The 17,223-nt window shown below is 42.2% G+C and overlaps 1 protein-coding gene across 2 annotated transcripts in view; it reads right to left on the bottom strand.

The window, feature by feature from the left end:
- Positions 1-1,492: 1,492 nt before the first annotated feature.
- smpx (small muscle protein X-linked) overlaps positions 1,493-17,223 on the bottom strand; it is a 20,086-nt gene continuing 4,355 nt past the window's right edge. For both annotated transcript variants that reach the window (XM_080751907.1, XM_080751908.1), the window contains 4 exons: positions 9,627-9,689; positions 4,229-4,312; positions 2,142-2,290; positions 1,493-1,533 (listed from right to left, as the gene is read on the bottom strand). In XM_080751907.1, the coding sequence (XP_080608033.1) occupies positions 2,150-2,290; positions 4,229-4,312; positions 9,627-9,662 (261 nt within the window). In that variant the 5' untranslated portion in view covers positions 9,663-9,689 and the 3' untranslated portion in view covers positions 1,493-1,533; positions 2,142-2,149. The remainder of the gene's footprint in view (positions 1,534-2,141; positions 2,291-4,228; positions 4,313-9,626; positions 9,690-17,223) is intronic.

Below are 17,223 nucleotides of genomic sequence, written 5' to 3' on the forward strand. Positions count from 1 at the left end.
ATCAAGTTAAAGTTATACCCCTGGAGAAATGTAACTTATAGAGTTTCAAGTTACATAGACAAAGTAACTTGAGTAACTTGAGTTACTTTTTTTTCAGCGTTAAATTGAGAATTTACATTTGGTGTACATGAAACAAAATATAATATCCTACAAAAAAAGTCACATTTCTAAAATAAAGTAAAAAAAAAAAAAGAAAAAATATGATCTGGACATTTGATCGTCAATCTAAACAAAACTTAAACGTAAGATTATAACTTCATTTGTAACTTCTTGTAACTTTAACTTCCCCAACACTGAAAGGGACACAGATTTGCGTTCAGGTGTAAATGGTTTTAAAATAAACTTCTACTAGTTATAAATCTATTAAACATTTTAACATAAATCTCTCTACTCTTATAAATCTAAACTCACAAAGGATTTTAGGGATAACGGTAATAGTTGTCTGGAAGGTAAAGCTACTTCGTCTTTATTACAAAGGCATCAGCTAAATAAATATATATATTTTTCATTCATTTCATATTTATATTGTTATTATTGCTTTTGAAAAGGTGTGTGTGTGTGTGTGTGTGTGTGTGTGTGTGTGTGTGTGTGTGTGTGTGTGTGTGTGTGTGTGTGTGTGTGTGTGTGTGTGTGTGTGTGTGTGTGTGTGTGTGTGTGTGTGTGTGTGTGTGTACAGTATGTGTGCTATGTTGATTGTCACTGTCTTGTTCACAGCAAAATATATTAAACAAGTCTTTCAGTCTTTTTCTTTTTAATTATCTCACCTAGTAAGAACTACTGATGCTAATGCAACCCAACTGTCTTTAAATCAACAAACATCATCTTCAATCAAAATAGTCCTTTTTTTCAGAAAATGTGAAATCATTTTAAACCAATAAACTGATACTCCCACATAAGGAACGTACACACAGGGCCCGATGTTCATAGATGCCTTCCCCCTTATCACTAAACTTATCTGCCTTGTTTGTTACTATTTTGAAAAACATTTTTACGTAAATCTACGAGCTCATAACATGTTGATGTAGCTTGGCAATTGTTTTTATTATTATTATTATTTATTTTTTCTTCAAAATAGTAAAAAAAAGGCCAAGAAGTTTAGGGATAAATAAGTGGTAAGGACGAAAATATAGCTAACAGTATTTAGCTATATCAAGCTCGCAGATCTGCGACTTTTGCTACTTTTGAGTGAAAAGAAACAAAAACTAAAAAAGAAATACATAAAGTTAAAACACAGAGATGTTTCTTCCCGACAGCAACGATAAATTCTGTGGAAACGTTGCTTTTTGCTTCGTACCGAAACCGCTTAGAGAGACCTTCATCTCCCACAATGCACTCTGTCTGTGGGGTTGTGTAGGGAGAGGACTACATCTCCCAGAGTGCACACGTGTCTTCAGCGCACCGCATGTTGTTGCTGAGCGTTGTGATTGGTGTGTTGTCGGTTTGTTGGTGTTGGGTAATGTAGTTCTTCCATGGTAATGAGGAGTCTGTTTGTCTTCACATCTGTAACCGTTGAGGGGAGGGGGGGGGGGACTCCTATAGGGAATAACAGACAGACAGACAGACAGACAGACAGACAGACAGACAGACAGACAGACAGACAGACAGACAGACAGACAGACAGACAGACAGAGACACATGGTGAGAGAAAGTTTTCACCGTGGAAAGGTTATTGCATGTTCATGGTTAAAATTGAGTTCAAATTGAGTCAAATTCAAGGTCAAAATCGAGTAAAAATGTTGTTAAAATCTGGTCAAAATCGAGGTGAAATGTAGTTAAAATCGGGACATAATCGAGGTAAAAATCGAGTCAAAATTTAACTCAAAATTGTGGTCAAAATCTAGTTAAAATCAGGTCAAAATCGAGGTCAGAATCGAGTTAAAATTTGGTCAAAATTGAGTTAAAATCAAATTAAAATCAAGTTGAAATTGAGGAAAAAAAATTTCAAAATCAGGTAAAAATCTAGGTAAAAAAATTGTTGAAATGTAGTTAAAATCAGGTCAAAACCGAGTTAAAATAGAGTTCAAATTGAATTAAAATTGTGTCAAAATCGAGTCAAAATCGATTCCTTGGTGATCTCTGACATGTGACCATTGACCTCTGACCTTTGGGGTCATTCCTTGGTGACCTGTGTGACCTCTGACCTTTGGGGTCATTCCTTGGTGACCCATCTCAGTTCACTCTTGACGTTCTGCAGTTCTGATAGGTCCACGCTGGGACCGGGCAGCTTGACCGCACCCGGTATCGACTTCTTCTCCTCTGGTGATTGGCCGGAGACGGGCTGGGGGTGGTCCTTCAACACAGAGATGATAATGTTTACAGCAGGGGTCTTCAACAGGGGGTCTGGGACCCCTAGGGGTCCTCAGAGTTACTACAGGGGGTCCTCCAAATCTTTGTGTTTTAGAAACCTTTTTTCTCTTTTTTCATATTAACCAAGTATTGACGGTTCAAGTGGTTAAATATCTGAAAACACAAATTGATATGAATCCAAAATACACTGATGATTGTGCTGTCAAACAATGAAACTATATGGAATCTATGAACAGGTTGTGGGGGTCCCTGCTTCATCTCTCTCTCAACTAAGGGGTCCCTGCTTCATCTCTCTCTCAACTAAGGGGTCCCTGCTTCATCTCTCTCTCAACTAAGGGGTCCCTGGCCTAAAAACGTTGAAGACCCCTGGTTTAAAGACATACGGTCCTGTCAACAACAAAGCGACCATTGATTGAATCATTTATGAATGGTTTACAACAATGCTACAGATTCGTACAAAAGGTGCCAAAAGGATAAACCCAATATAGCACTCTAAGGCTTGTTTCCATTGGGGTCCCATGTATTCAATTCATTGAAACGTTTAAAGACAAACAATAGTAGGCTATACAAAATGTGCAAAAACATCATCACCGCACAGTGACCTAAACTCTAGATGTGAGGGGATGCAGCACTTTACACTGTCCAGATCAGCCTGTCGTTATTAGCATCACAATTCAGTTCATTAACTCAAACTCTGCCATCAAAATACCCCTTTGTACCCCTTCTCTGCCATGCCCGTAGAACCCGTAAATGTAATAAAAATTAATTAAAAAACATTTTTTTATCGAAGCGCAACTAAAATAGGCCGGAACTAATGCTCCGTCATCGGTTTCTACACGGACACATTATTGAGCGGACAACTTTAACATTGGAGTCCCTGAACCGGAAGCGGAAGTCCGTCCTCTATTTTGGCCCGTTAACTTTCTGTCTGAACTCCGCGGCTTACAGATGGAGAACTTATTGATCAATTGAAAAAGGAGGTAGGAGAAGCCGGCAGTGAAAGACATAGAGAAATTAACGGGCTTTACGGCCGTAAACTACGAATGAGTTAATTACATCATCGAATCCCTGAGAAGTATCACTTAATGCTCAATTTGCCTGGCACTCTCATCTAGACTAGAATTAAACACATTCTTTCTCTCCGATCTCATAGCCACTTTTTTCCTATCTATGTCACAGTGTTTTTGAGACCCATGCAGTGAGATTGAGACCAGGAGGAGCGCTCGTTTTCTATTGACCGTGACGGAGGCGTGCCGTCTCAAGCGACCTTGATCCACGTGAGACACTGCTGAGCGAGCTAAAGCAAGCGAGTCGCCGAGTTGAGCGTTGCGAAGGTCGCATGAGACGACTGAGACGACGAAAAAATGAAAATGAATAAAAATCCAATGACTGGCTCCCAGCCAAATTGGGACACATAGTTGTGGTGACTGCTTCTGTTACCGACTGTCACTCAAAGGGACTAGCTGCACTAGAAAACAAGCACTCCTGGTCTCAATCTCACTGCTCAAAAACACAATGTAACATACAGTATGCACGCCTCAATGTCATTCGTGAGGTATGGTTTATTATTTGAATAGTAGTAGGCCTACTCGAATCAATGACTCATCTCCAGTTCAAGTTTTCAGCGACTCGTTCTCGTCTTGGTCTCGCCCATGATTTTACTGAATCTCCACTCAGTCTGGGACCAAGGGACTCAGGACTCTGACTCCCCACTGAGTCCACTCCAGTCAAGAGTCAAGACAATGCAATGAAATAATTGTATTAAACCCATATTATGAGGAGCCCATTCACATTAACATTATGATAGCGCTGTCTGATGCTGCTGCTTTTTTTTTGTGTGTGTGTGTGCGTGCGTGCGTGCGCGCGCGTGCGTGCGTGTGTGCGTGTGCGTGTGTGTGTGTGTGTGTGCGTGTGCACGTACCTCTGTGTCGTGCGTCTCCTCTCTCCTCCTAACAGGATGTCCCGCCCCCGGACGCAGTGCTCCCATGGGGATGTTCAGGTTAGCCTGGGTGACAGACAGCAGAGGCAGCCAATCAGATTGAAGCACCTTTTTCTGTGCATGTGTGTGTGTGTGTGTGTGTGTGAACCCTTTCATTCCTCAGACTAATTTGACTATTAAATATTTCCTGGTTTCTCTGTGAATCCAACACACACACACACACACACACACACACACACACACACACACACACACACACACACACACACACACACACACACACACACACACACACGCGCGTGCGCACACACAGAAGCCTTGATGATGTGTGTGACATGCATTGGTCTCTCAGTGAGCTGTGGTAGGCCTGCCTACACAGCAGACAGGTGTTCTGTGCTTCAGTGGAACAGAACAAAGCAGCTTCCTTTACGCAGGCATACAGTCTGAGTGTGCAGGACACAGCAGTGGTTCAAGGGTAGAGTGGCCGGATGGAGAACCGCGAGGTTTCCGGTTTGATCCCGGGCTCCCCCAGAGTACGGTGCCGGCTACTCAGAGTCGGACATTTCTGAAGCTAGACGTTTGCTAGACATTTCTTTGTGCTGTTGGGGCTTGCAGCCACATGAAGCTGGATAATTCGGGCCGCGAAGCTGGATATTTTTGAAACCGGATAAATAAGTGGAGACATTGAAAAATATCCGATTCACTGGATCTATCTGAGTAGGCATGGAACACAGATATCTCTGAAGACTTTACTGTGTGTGTGCTTGTCCCCCTAGTGGAGGTCTGGGGACTCAGATTATTTTAGACCTAGATATCTTTGTTGTGTGGACCGAGCTATGTTTCTATGTGGATATCTGAGAAACCAGGATATATGAAATATCCATCTCCATCTGGCCAAGGCCTTAGTGTGGAAGAGTCCCTGATCAAGACTCTGAACCCCTAACTGCTCCTGATGAGCAGGCTGTTCTGCCCAACCGGCAACGGCAACGGCGGCTCCAGAGAATTGTGATTGGGGGGGCTGGCTTTTGTAGAGCGGGGGCTAATTCATTTTGTCAACAAACAATAAAGAATAGTTTTAATATGACAGACAAGATTCTCTCACTTAGGGTATTCATAACTGAACAGAGCAGATCATTGGCAGATGCCAGCTCCAGATCTGTGGACTGTAGGAGATGGGATAGGGTTTTTATGGACTGTAGGAGATTGGAGAGGGTTTTTGTGAAGCTGAAGATGCTTTCCAGCATAAACATTAAAATATAGTATGGTTTACAGAGAAGTCAGTCAGTTGTCTTTCACATATTCATGTACTGTATATTTAATTTATGTGTTCCTTAAATATCTTTCATCACAATTTGGTGTGTGGGGTGGGGTGGGGGGGGCTTAAGCCTCTATCAGAGTCCAGGGTGAAGAGCTATTCACCGCTAATTTCAGGTGATCAGCTATCCACCTAAAGTGAGAAAACAAGTGGAGGCCATCGTGTCAGTCCCTGTGAAGTCCTATCACTGTGACTGACTGGTCTAGATCGACCAATCAGTGAACGGGGTGATGGGCCGATCTGTCTGATAGTAAAAACAGAGAGATGTGTCGGGACTCAAGGTGGAAAGCTCTTCACCGCGAGTAATGACGCAATGTTGTAGTTTTATGACTTAAAAAGACTACACCACGGTGGATAGCTTATTACCACGGTGCCTACTATGATAGGGGCTTCAGAGGGAGCTAAGCCTCCACCGCAGGGGGGCTAAAGCCCCCTCTAGCCCTAGCCTGGGTTACTGTGCATTCACTCACTCCTTCCTTCCCACAACGTGAGTCTGGACTTTGGGCTTTAGGCAGCTTGAAAAGTGGGCGGGAGTACTTGCCTTGACAGACAGACTCCTCTAACCAATCAGCGTATAGCAAAACATCTGTCATCACAGTGCAGCCAGTGTGCCAGTCCGATCAGAAAATGATCGGGCCAAGTTCTCATACTCGCTGTATATTCACCGAAGTCCAGACCTGATACTAGGGAAGGAATGAGTGAACGCAGTATCAGGGCTGGCCTGCCAGGCTACTCTAGACCCCCCCTCCCCCCCCCCCCCTGGGCACCGGTCTGGGTTCTCCAACATTACTTCTGAGACTCCTGCATTCCATCCCTCAAGGCACTAGCCTGGCGTTGCTCATACTAATTCCTCACTGCGTGACGGATATTAGTCTGGACTCGGGAGCAGAATTTTCATTTCCAAGGGGTGGTTTAAAAAAATGTTAAGTTGACTTGCTCTTAATTGCTCCCTCTGAACTTCAAAGGGCTTGTGAGCTGCTGTAATTGATTGAGCCATACAAGTGTCAATAGCTCGTTAGTCACTGAAAGCATCAAAGACTACGATCTGTTTGATGTCTGTAATGAGAGTGTTCAGTCCTGTATACATTTTGGCCATTTGATAGCTGAGGTACATCTGAGCAGTGTTGGGGAAGTTAAAGTTACATGTAACTGAGTTACGTAACTCAACAGATCATAATTTTCTTATTTTTTTTAACTTTATTTTAGGAACACAGATGTTTACTAAAGAAAATGTCAACCTTTTTGAAATAAAACATAAAACTCAGTTGAGAGGTATATTTCTGCTGGCATGTGACTTTTTTTTGTAGGATATTATATTTTGTTTCATGTACACCAAATGTACATTCTCAATTTAATGCTGAAAATAAGTAACTCAAGTTACTCAAGTTACTTTTTCTATATAAGTTATATTTCTCCAGGGGTATAACTTTAACTTGATCAAGTTACTGCCATGGTGAGTTACTTGTAACTGTACAAGTTACGCTTTCAAAGTAACTTCCCCAACACTGCATCTGAGCTTGTAGATCTGCTATTTTCTATACACTCCACACAGGACAACTCCCGAACAGCCGGTTCATTCCCGGCCGGTCCAGGCTGCCCATTAGGAAAAAAAGAAAAAAGAAAATGTCGGCCTTCGTTCCATTTTGGGGGCTGGGCGGCCAACAAAGTAAATCGTCACTGTCGGGCAGAAACCTCGTATCTCCAAGTTTCAAATTTGTACATTTTTTCGCAAAGCAAAGCCCTGCTTCATCATACAAGGCTGTTGCACAAAAGTAGTGAAAACAGCAGATCTACAAGCACACAACGCCTCACGGTGTGAGGCGTTGTATAAATACAAAACTAACGGTTTTGGACATACAAGGTTTCCACCCGACAATGACGAAATATAACTCATGTAATTGTCCCACTGGCTTGTCACTTGTCATCTACAACTCTTTTTCCCGGGCTGAATCAGGGGCAGCATGTCCCTGGCTGAGGTACTTCTGAGCTTGCTGTTTTCTATACACTCCACACCAGCGTGTTTCCCCACATTGTGTGAACTGACCTCCCAAAATGTCCAGCAGCCAACTCAAAGTTCTACTGAACCCTGCAGAACAAGAAGCCTCAACCTTTACAACAATGAGTTCTAGTGTTTGGCAAGAAGTTAAAACAACCAGGCAGAAACAATGGTGGAAACAACATGTTGTAAAAGTATCAATACTGCAACGCAGAAATACTCTGTTACAAGTACAAGTCTGGAATACAAAATGTACTTGAGTAAAAGTATGAAAGTGTTGGCATCAAAATGTACTTAAATTACCAAATCGTCACTGTCAGGCAGAAACCTCGTATCTCCAAGTTTCAAATTTGTACGTTTTTTCGCAAACTAAAGCCCTGCTTCATCATACAAACCTGTCGCACCAAACTAGTGAAAACAGCCTGTTTTCACCAGTTTAAAAAACATTTTAAAAATGATAAATACACAACAAACGCTTTTGGGCATACAGGGTTTCCACCCGCCAACGACAAAATATATTATGCAGAAAGTCCCATTTCAAGTTTTCAAATGTGTAAAGTTCTTTGCAAATAGCAGATCTTAGAAGCTCATGATGAGTCGCATCGCAACGCATTGTGAGCTTGTAGATCTGCTATTTTCAAATGGTCAAAATGTATATAGGGTTGAATGTACAGTTAAGCTGGTTGCACACTGACTGCACTGCGGTGTTTCGTTGCGTTTTGGAAATCCGAAAGCCGTAGGCCAGGGAGAGAGAGAGGAAAGAGAGAGAGAGCAAGGGACTCAGTGCGATAGCTGCGGAAATCGGAAAAAATCAACCCTGGTCCGAAAATAAATAGGAAACGGGCAGCAGTGTGCAAACGTGATTGACATAACGTGAGGTTGATTTTTTTTATTTGCGCGCTCCGAAATTCACTCAGATATTCGGCCCGAAAAACACAGCAGTGAACGCACTTGACAGCAAAGACCTTGAATGTATGTTTTATAATAATAATAAAGTTCTCAAATAAATGTAGCAGAGAATAGAGCTTCATGTCTCTATCAGCTAATTCAGTTAGTTTACATTTTTGTGACAGTTTTAGTTTGTGTTACAGTTAGTGTTAGTAATAGTTTGTTTGGTACTTTGAAGGAGTTGAAGGATTCCAAAATGTCAGAGTAGCCTATAAGTATCAGGCACGTGCACACATAGACATCAAAGGGGGCTTGAGCCCCTGCCCTTTTACCCGTATGTAAAAAGTGTCCTCTCCAGACCATGAATGCAGTTTTTATTATGGTGAAATAAATGCAAATGTCCCCTCTTTCCATGCCATACCTGAAGGCAGCATTCAAGAGAATTTCCTTGTCAAAACTCTGCTGAACTTCATAGCATCTTATGTTGAAAGAATTGTCCTCTCTGTGTAGAAATCCATCTCCATATTGACTTAGATAGTTCAGTGATAGTTCAGTGTGGTACCGGAAATAACTAAGGTCTGCTATTTTCGATATTTTCACCAAAAGGCCCTTTTAGACATGAATGCTAACCACTATGCCTAAACCTAACCTTAACCTCAGTTAAACTATGCCTTAACCAGCGGTGTAAAGTAACTAAGTACTTTTAATTAAGTACTGTACTTAAGTACAGTTTTGAGGTATTTGTACTTTACTTTTGCAATACTTTTACTTGAGTAGGCCTACAACATTTGGATCCCACATCTGGGATCCAAATGTTGTAGGCCCTCAGACCAAAATACCTATGAGAGTGGAATCCGCGTTCCGCCAATGCATTTCAATGAGAGCGAAGTGGTTTCATGCCAGCAGAGGATTTCTGCAGAAAACACTCCCTTATCATTGAAATGCATTGGCGGAACGCGGATTCCACTCTCATAGGTATTTTGGTGTGAGGGCACCCTAAAGAGTATTTCTACATTGCAGTATTGAGACTTTTTTTACTCAAGTGAAACATTTCAGTATTTTTTTTCCACCACTTGCACAAGAATAAACATGCTGAAACCAGGGGTTTTGCATGAAAGGAGGATAATGATATAAATATGTTAACGAGGATGTATAAATATGTTAAATATGCGTAAACGTACCTGGAGAGCTTTGACGTTGGACGAAGGTTTGGACATTCTGATGACTGGAGGAAGTCTTGTGTCCTGTTCAACACAACACAACACAAAGCAGTGAGCTATACGGGACTGTGTGTGTGTGTGTGTGTGTGTGCGTGTGTGTGTGCGTGTGTGTGTGCGTGTGTGTGTGTGTGTGTGTGTGTGTGTGTGTGTGTGTGTGTGTGTGTGTGTCTGGTTCGGTGCCGGGATAGCGTTTCAGTCACCATGGCAACCCTTCCAGGTACAGGAACTGTTCTCTGAATCATTCATTAGAGAGAGAGAGAGAGAGAGAGAGAGGGAGAGAGGGGGGGGGGAGAGAGAGAGAGAGAGAGAGAGAGAGAGAGAGAGAGAGAGAGAGAGATGGGGGGGAGAAGGAGGGAGAGAGGGAGAGAGGGGGAAGAGGGAAGCCAAAACAGATTGCTCTAACTAAGTGTGTGTGCAGTGAAACTAACCCAGTGGTTTTGGTGTGGTGTTCTGACTGCTCATGATGGGTTCTATGGTGTTGAGGTCTGCCTTATTATGTGTGCAAGCAGAGCGCTCAAGTACTGTTTTGGGTCTGGTATAGGGGCTGTTAAGTATGACATCATTTTGTAGGCAGAGGAGAATTTCTGCCCCCAGTTTCTGTGAATCTTTTTACTATTTTTACTATTTACACATTTTTCTTCTCTTTGTTGTTGAAAGGAAAGTGTTAGAATTATACTTTAGTCATTATTTTTGTCTCAGATCTGTTGAAATAGCGAGGGATAGAAAATGCTCTGGGGGCAGAGTTCTCCTCTGCCTGCAAAATGATGTCACGGCTTAAAAGCCCCATAGCAGGACCTCAGAAAGGAGGACAAGTTATCCACCTCTTTCAGCGGGAATTTACTGGGGAATGTTTTTGCACCACACTTCCGGTTAACAGCAGACATACAAGCTCACGACGTGTCGCAGATGCAACCGTTGTGAGCTTGTAGATCACACTCGGCTGCGACGCCGGAAGCTCCGTGCAACTTCTGCGCAATCACCGCAATGCATGATGGGATGTTGGAAAGTTGTGGATATATATATATATATTTTTTTGCAGTTGTCCCAATTGAAATCTAATCCACATGACTGGCATATCAGAAACAATAAAACAATGGAGAGGGGAAGAGAAGGCCCAGATAGCCCAGCTGCTGTTATGTTGTTCACATTGGTGAATGGATCATTATGGGGATCCGGCGGGGGGGGGGAGGAGAGGAAAACCAGCCCCTCCCCCTCCAACATCACCTGCTTTAAATACTCTGACGACACTGCCATTCTCGGACTGCTTCACGACAATAAAGGTGGTTGCACACTGCTGCGTTTTTCGGGCCGAATATCTGAGTGAATTTCGGAGCACGCAAATAAAAAAATCAACCTCACGTTATGTCAATCACGTTTGCACACTGCCGACCGTTTCGCGCACCACTCGGTCCCTTGCTCTCTCTATCTCTCTCTCTCTCTTCTTGTCCTGAAAAACGCATTTCGCAATGAAAAACGCAGCAGTGTGCAACCACCTTAACTATATTACAGACTACCAGAACACCATCTCTCATTTTACACAGTGGTGCACTGACAACTATCTAGAGTTGAACGTGGACAAAACAAAAGAGCTTGTTTTTCAAACAACCCACACTGGACTTATAACCACTCTTTATTCATGGTAAAACAGTAGAACAGGTTGACATCTTCACATATCTTGGACTTACTGTGGACAATAAACTGAGGTTTGATCAACACATTACATCTATCCATAAACGTTTTCAGTAAAGACTTCATGTAATCCGTAAGCTAAGATCACCGTCTGTTGCCCCCTCATCTTCTGTTATTACTGTACAAAAACATTATTTAACCTGTTCTGTTGTATTGCTCTGCATGTTTCTTTACCATACTGTCCATGCCTAACAGAAACACACTTTACAGTATTACCCGTCCCTTATTGCTTCCAAGATCATCAGACTTCCCACACCCACACTTGCTGAGATGAATGATAGATTTTGTGTTGTTTTTTTGTGTTGAACAGACTTGTGAAGACAAATTTCCCCTCGGGGACAATAAAGATTATTATTATTATTATTTATCATTGCCTGTCAGTCAAATCATGCCGTTCGGTTCAAGCTTTCCTCCATCAACCTTGTCCTTTACACACACACAGTGCAAAGTGCACGCAGTGGCGGCTCCAGGGGGGGCTAGAGGGGGCTTTAGCCCCCCCTGGTGAAGGCTTAGCACCCCCTAAGCCCCCCCACCCCACACACCCAATTGTGATGAAAAATATTTATGGAATACAAAAAATTAAATATATATGAATATGTGAAAAACAACTGACTGACTTCTCTGTAAACCATACTAAAAAAAACTGTAGTTTTTATGCTAAAAAGCATCTTCAGCCTCACAAAAACCCTATTCGATCACCTAAAGTACTCAGATTTGGAGCTGAAAACTGCCAATGATCTGATCTGTTCTGTTATCCATACCCTAAGACAGAGTCGTATTAGTACTAGTCATTATTGTTTGTTGCCAAAATCAATCAGCCCCTGCACTAAAAAAAAAAGCCAGCTCCCCCATTGCCTACTCGTCTATTCTGCTCTTTTACCTTGCTCCATTGTTGGCTAAATGAAGTTTTGTTTCGGCGTCTTTGGTCAAATCTGCATCTGGCGTTACAACTAGGCTACTTGCCCTCAGTTTCAGGAGTGACTGCAGCGTTCAGTGTACTAACAGTTGAGAGCGAGCACTAAACGAAACGCGACAAGCGACAAGGTGTCGCGCTGTGAGCTTGCATATCTGCTATTTTTCTATACCAGTGAAACAGGAGATTTGCCGAGTCACAGTATGTAAATGTAAGCGATGACGCATGCACTGTTGGCCTAATCACTCTGAAAGACGGACAGTTAGGTGTCCGGCCAGAGGCTGCACTGGACGGAGGACAGACAGACAGACAGACAGACAGACAGACAGACAGACAGGCAGGCAGGCAGGCAGGCAGGCAGGCAGGCAGGCAGACAGACAGACAGACAGACAGACAGACAGACAGACAGGCAGGCAGGCAGGCAGGCAGGCAGACAGACAGACAGACAGGCAGGCAGGCAGGCAGGCAGGCAGGCAGGCAGACAGACAGACAGACAGACAGACAGACAGACAGACAGACAGACAGACAGACAGACAGACAGACAGGCAGGCAGGCAGGCAGACAGACAGACAGACAGACAGACAGACAGACAGACAGACAGACAGACAGACAGACAGACAGACAGACAGACAGATCAGATAATGTTCAATGTTTGCATGTCTTTGTTCTTCAACATGGAAATAAAGCTGATGATCTGTTGGTGTGCAGTTATCTATGTATGTATGTCTCTCTCTCTCTCTCTCTCTCTCTCTCTCTCTCTCTCTCTCTCTCTCTCTCTCTCTCTCTCTCTCTCTCTCTCTCTGTCTCTCTCTCTCTCTCTCTCTCTCTCTCTAGCTGAGAGAGATGAAGCAGGGACCCCTTAGCTGAAAGAGAGATGAAGCAGGGACCCCTTAGTTGAGAGAGAGATGAAGCAGGGACCCCTTAGTTGAGAGAGAGATGAAGCATGGACCCCTTAGCTTTTACTACATGACTGAGGCTCAGAACAGGCCTTAGCAACCGTTGCTGCGGTAGTGTTTACAGCCACAACACACACCCAGGACACACACACACACACACACACACACACACACACACACACACACACACACACACACACACACACTCACACACACACACATACACACACACACACACCTGTTATGTTCCCGGATTCAAATAATCCACATGGCAAACTTTTGCTGCGAGTGTGTGTGTGTGTGTGTGTGTGTGTGTGTGTGTGTGTGTGTGTGTGTGTGTGTGTGTGTGTGTGTGTGTGTGTGTGTGTGTGTGTGTGTGTGTGTGTGTGTGTGTGTGTGTGTGCGTGCGTGCGTGCGTGCGTGCGTGCGTGCGTGTGTGTATTTCTGGGTTAGTACACAGGCTGGCTGTCTTGACAGCAGATCAAAGAGAATATGCAGCCTAAATATAATAAAACAGAAAGTGAATTAAAGTAATCGTGTTAAAAACTATAAATGGAATAAATAAAGATGAATGAATGAATTATTATTAGTGTTTAGTAGGGCATTCACCAAATATTTGAATATCAAAGTCACTATTCGACGTTGTTCACCAAAGTCGAATATTCACTTTTTTTCTTCTTTTTTATTGTTTTCTCTTTAAAAAATATATAGTTTATAAAGCTTGGCTAGATAGGAAAAATAAACATATTTGAACTGGGGACCCCCACCCTGACAAGCACTTGGAATTGTAGGCATTACATTTAATGCGACTCGGTTCCACAGATAAATATTGTGAAAATAGCAGATCTACATGCTCAAAACGCCTCGCAACTCTTGCTTACTTAATATTTGACAGTTTGGCCAGTCCTGTCCAATATTCCACTATTGGAATACTTTGAGGTCAAATAATTCGAATACTAAAAATCACTATTGGTGAATGCCCTAGTGTTTAGTTGCTTTCTTCTTCTGCTCCATTACATGTCAGAGGTAAACATTGTGCTTTTATACCCAGTGTTGGAGAAGTTAAAATTACATGTAACTGAGTTACGTAACTAAGTTACATTTTGCTGTAACTTGCTGGTAACTGAGTTACATTCATATTTCTGTAACTCGTCAAGTAACTGAGATACTTTTTGGGTCATTTTTGACTCAAGTTACAAGAAGTTACAAGTGAAGTTATAATTTTACATTTAAGTTTTGTTAAGATTGACAAATGTCCTCAACAGATCATCATTTTCTTATTATTATTTTTTTTTTACTTTATTTTAGGAACACAGATGTTTACTAAAGAAAATGTCAACCTTTTTGAAAAAAAACAAACAAAAAAAACTCAGTTGAGAGGCATATTTCTGCTGGCATGTGACTTTTTTTGTAGGATATTATATTTTGTTTCATGTACACCAAATGTCTCAATTTAACGCTGGAAAAAAAAGTTACTCAAGTTACTTTTTCTATGTAACTTGAAACTTTATAAGTTACATTTCTCCAAGGGTATAACTTTAACTTGATCAAGTTACTGCCATGGTGAGTTACTTGTAACTGTACAAGTTACACGCAAAGTAACTTCCCCAACACCGTTTATTCCACTACAATTCTTTAGAAAACCTTTGCCATGGGCAACCACACTATTACTGTCCCTGTTTCTTGTCTGTCTTCACCAGGCACGTTGCACACATAGACATCAAAGGGGGCTTGAGCCCCTGCCCTTTTACCCGTCTGTAAAAGGTGTCCTCTCCAGACCATGAATGCAGTTTTTACTATGGTGAAAGAAATGCAAATGGCCCCTCTTTCCATGCCATACCTGAAGGCAGCATTCAAGAGAATTGCCTTGTCCAAACTCTCCTGAACTTGAATGCAGCATCTTATGTTGAAAGAATCGCCCTCTCTGTGTAGAAATCCATGCTGTTACGCCACATCTCCAGTAGTCACTTGATTATGCTCAGTATTCGTTCAGTGTGGTATCAAGTACCGAAAATAGCCGACCTCCAAGCTCACAACTGCAACACGTTGTCAGCTTAGAGGTCTGCTATTTCTGATATTTTCACCAAAAGATCCTTTTAGAAATGTCAGCCCCTGCCTGTCTAACATTCTCTGCACGTCCCTGGTCTCCACTGATAATAAACTAGCATTAACTGAACTGCTCCTTTAAAGCACTGTCCATTTGGTTTCATTTTACTCTCTCAAGAGAAAAACAAATTATTGTTAAACATCTGCATTACTTAATCTACAAGAAGTCAACACAATTAGAAAATGTAAAATAATTAAGTGTGCCTGCCATGCAATGGCAAAACACTTATTGTAATCCGCCATACTTAAGTAAGTAAGTAAGTAATGTTCTTGCAAATTTCGGCACGTAATAACTGCCGCACAATTTATGCTACCCCCGCAATATATACATCAAAACGTGCGGCTCGGCCGGGAATGGGGTGCTATTACTTTTCTAAGAGAAAAGTTGTATCGTTTAATTGATATTAATTTATTAGTGAATTAATTTTACCCATTGACTTATAATGGGAATCGCAAAAACTCACATTCAATATTTTTTTTTCTCGCAAACCATAGGGGCTACAGTTTCAAAACTTGGAGAGGAGATTTATAATGATATCAAGGATTAAATAAAAAAATATTTCGTCAGTTGGCCTCATGGTGGCGCTATAACAGTCCACTTTACCTTTCCGCCTGTAACTCTTGAACCGTGGGTCGGAAAATTAAAATTCCTTTTTCCCTGGATTCCTTGGGTCATGACGCATCTCCTCATATAGGCCACGCCCATTTGTGTCAGGATAGATTTTCCGCAATTTTGAATTTTCTTCAAAACACACTTTTTGCTCCTTTCCCTACATATTTTCTCCAAATGTCACAAAAATCGATACACACGATCTATGGACTCATGCGATAAACATATTTAACTAGAATTGACAGAGTCAATTTTTACAAGTGTGCCTGCAGCTCGCTAAATGTGCGAGTTTGGACGGTGAGGCAATCCACCAAGTTGTCTGTGTTAAGTTTTGAAAGGGTCGTTCCACCTGAAAAACGCATTCTGGCACGAAACGGTTACGTTTTGCGCGTTTGTGACGCCCCCTACGGGTCGAAGTGGAAATGCTTTTGGGGATCTGTTGAGTATGCCACCCGCGACCTCTAGTTGAAATTCAGTGGTGACTCGACCTTTCGTTTGTGATTTATGGCAATTTTTTGCCAAACGGGCCCCTCCCGCTAAATTTGGCAGCCCGTTACGAACGAACGGTATGAACTATCGAAATATCCCTTGACTATGTTTATCGCGTGGGTTCCTAGATCAAGTGAACCCATTTTTGTGACATTTGACGAAAATGTGTAGGAAAAGGAGCAAAAAGTGTGTTTTGGAGAAAATGCAAAATGGCGGAAAATCTATCCTGATGCAAATGGGCGGGGCCTATATGGGGAGATGCGTCTTGACCCAAGGCATCCAGGGAAAAAAATATTTTTATTTTCCGACCTACGGTTCAAGAGTTACGAGGCAAGTGGTCCGTTATAGCGCCACCATGTGGCCGAGTGGAAATGCTTTTGGGGATTCGTTGAGTATGCCACCCCCGACCTTTGGTTGAAATTCAGTGTTGACTTGACGTTTTGTTTGTGATTTATGCTATTGTTTGCGAAATGGGCCCCTCCCGCTAACTTTGGAATCGCGTTACGAACGAACCGGTAAGGACTATCGAAATATCCCTTGAATAGGTTCATTGCATGGGTTCATAGATCATGTGTACCGATGTTTGTGACATTTGAAGAAAATATGTAGGAAAAGGAGCAAAAAGTGTGTTTTGGAGAAAATTCGAAATGGTGAAAAATCTTCCCATGTGCAAATTGGCGTGGCCTATATGGAGAGATGCGTCGTGACCCAAGGAATCCAGGGAAAAAAGAATTATCATTTTCCGATCTACGGTTAAAGAGTTAGGGGGCAAAACGTAAAGTGGGCAGTTATAGCGCCACCATGAGGCCGAGTGATGTAATTATTTATCGATTCATTCTTAAAATTATTATGAAT

Source organism: Nannobrachium achirus (assembly GCF_963921795.1).
Source record: "Nannobrachium achirus genome assembly, chromosome: 21".
NCBI classification, from domain to species: domain Eukaryota; kingdom Metazoa; phylum Chordata; class Actinopteri; order Myctophiformes; family Myctophidae; genus Nannobrachium; species Nannobrachium achirus.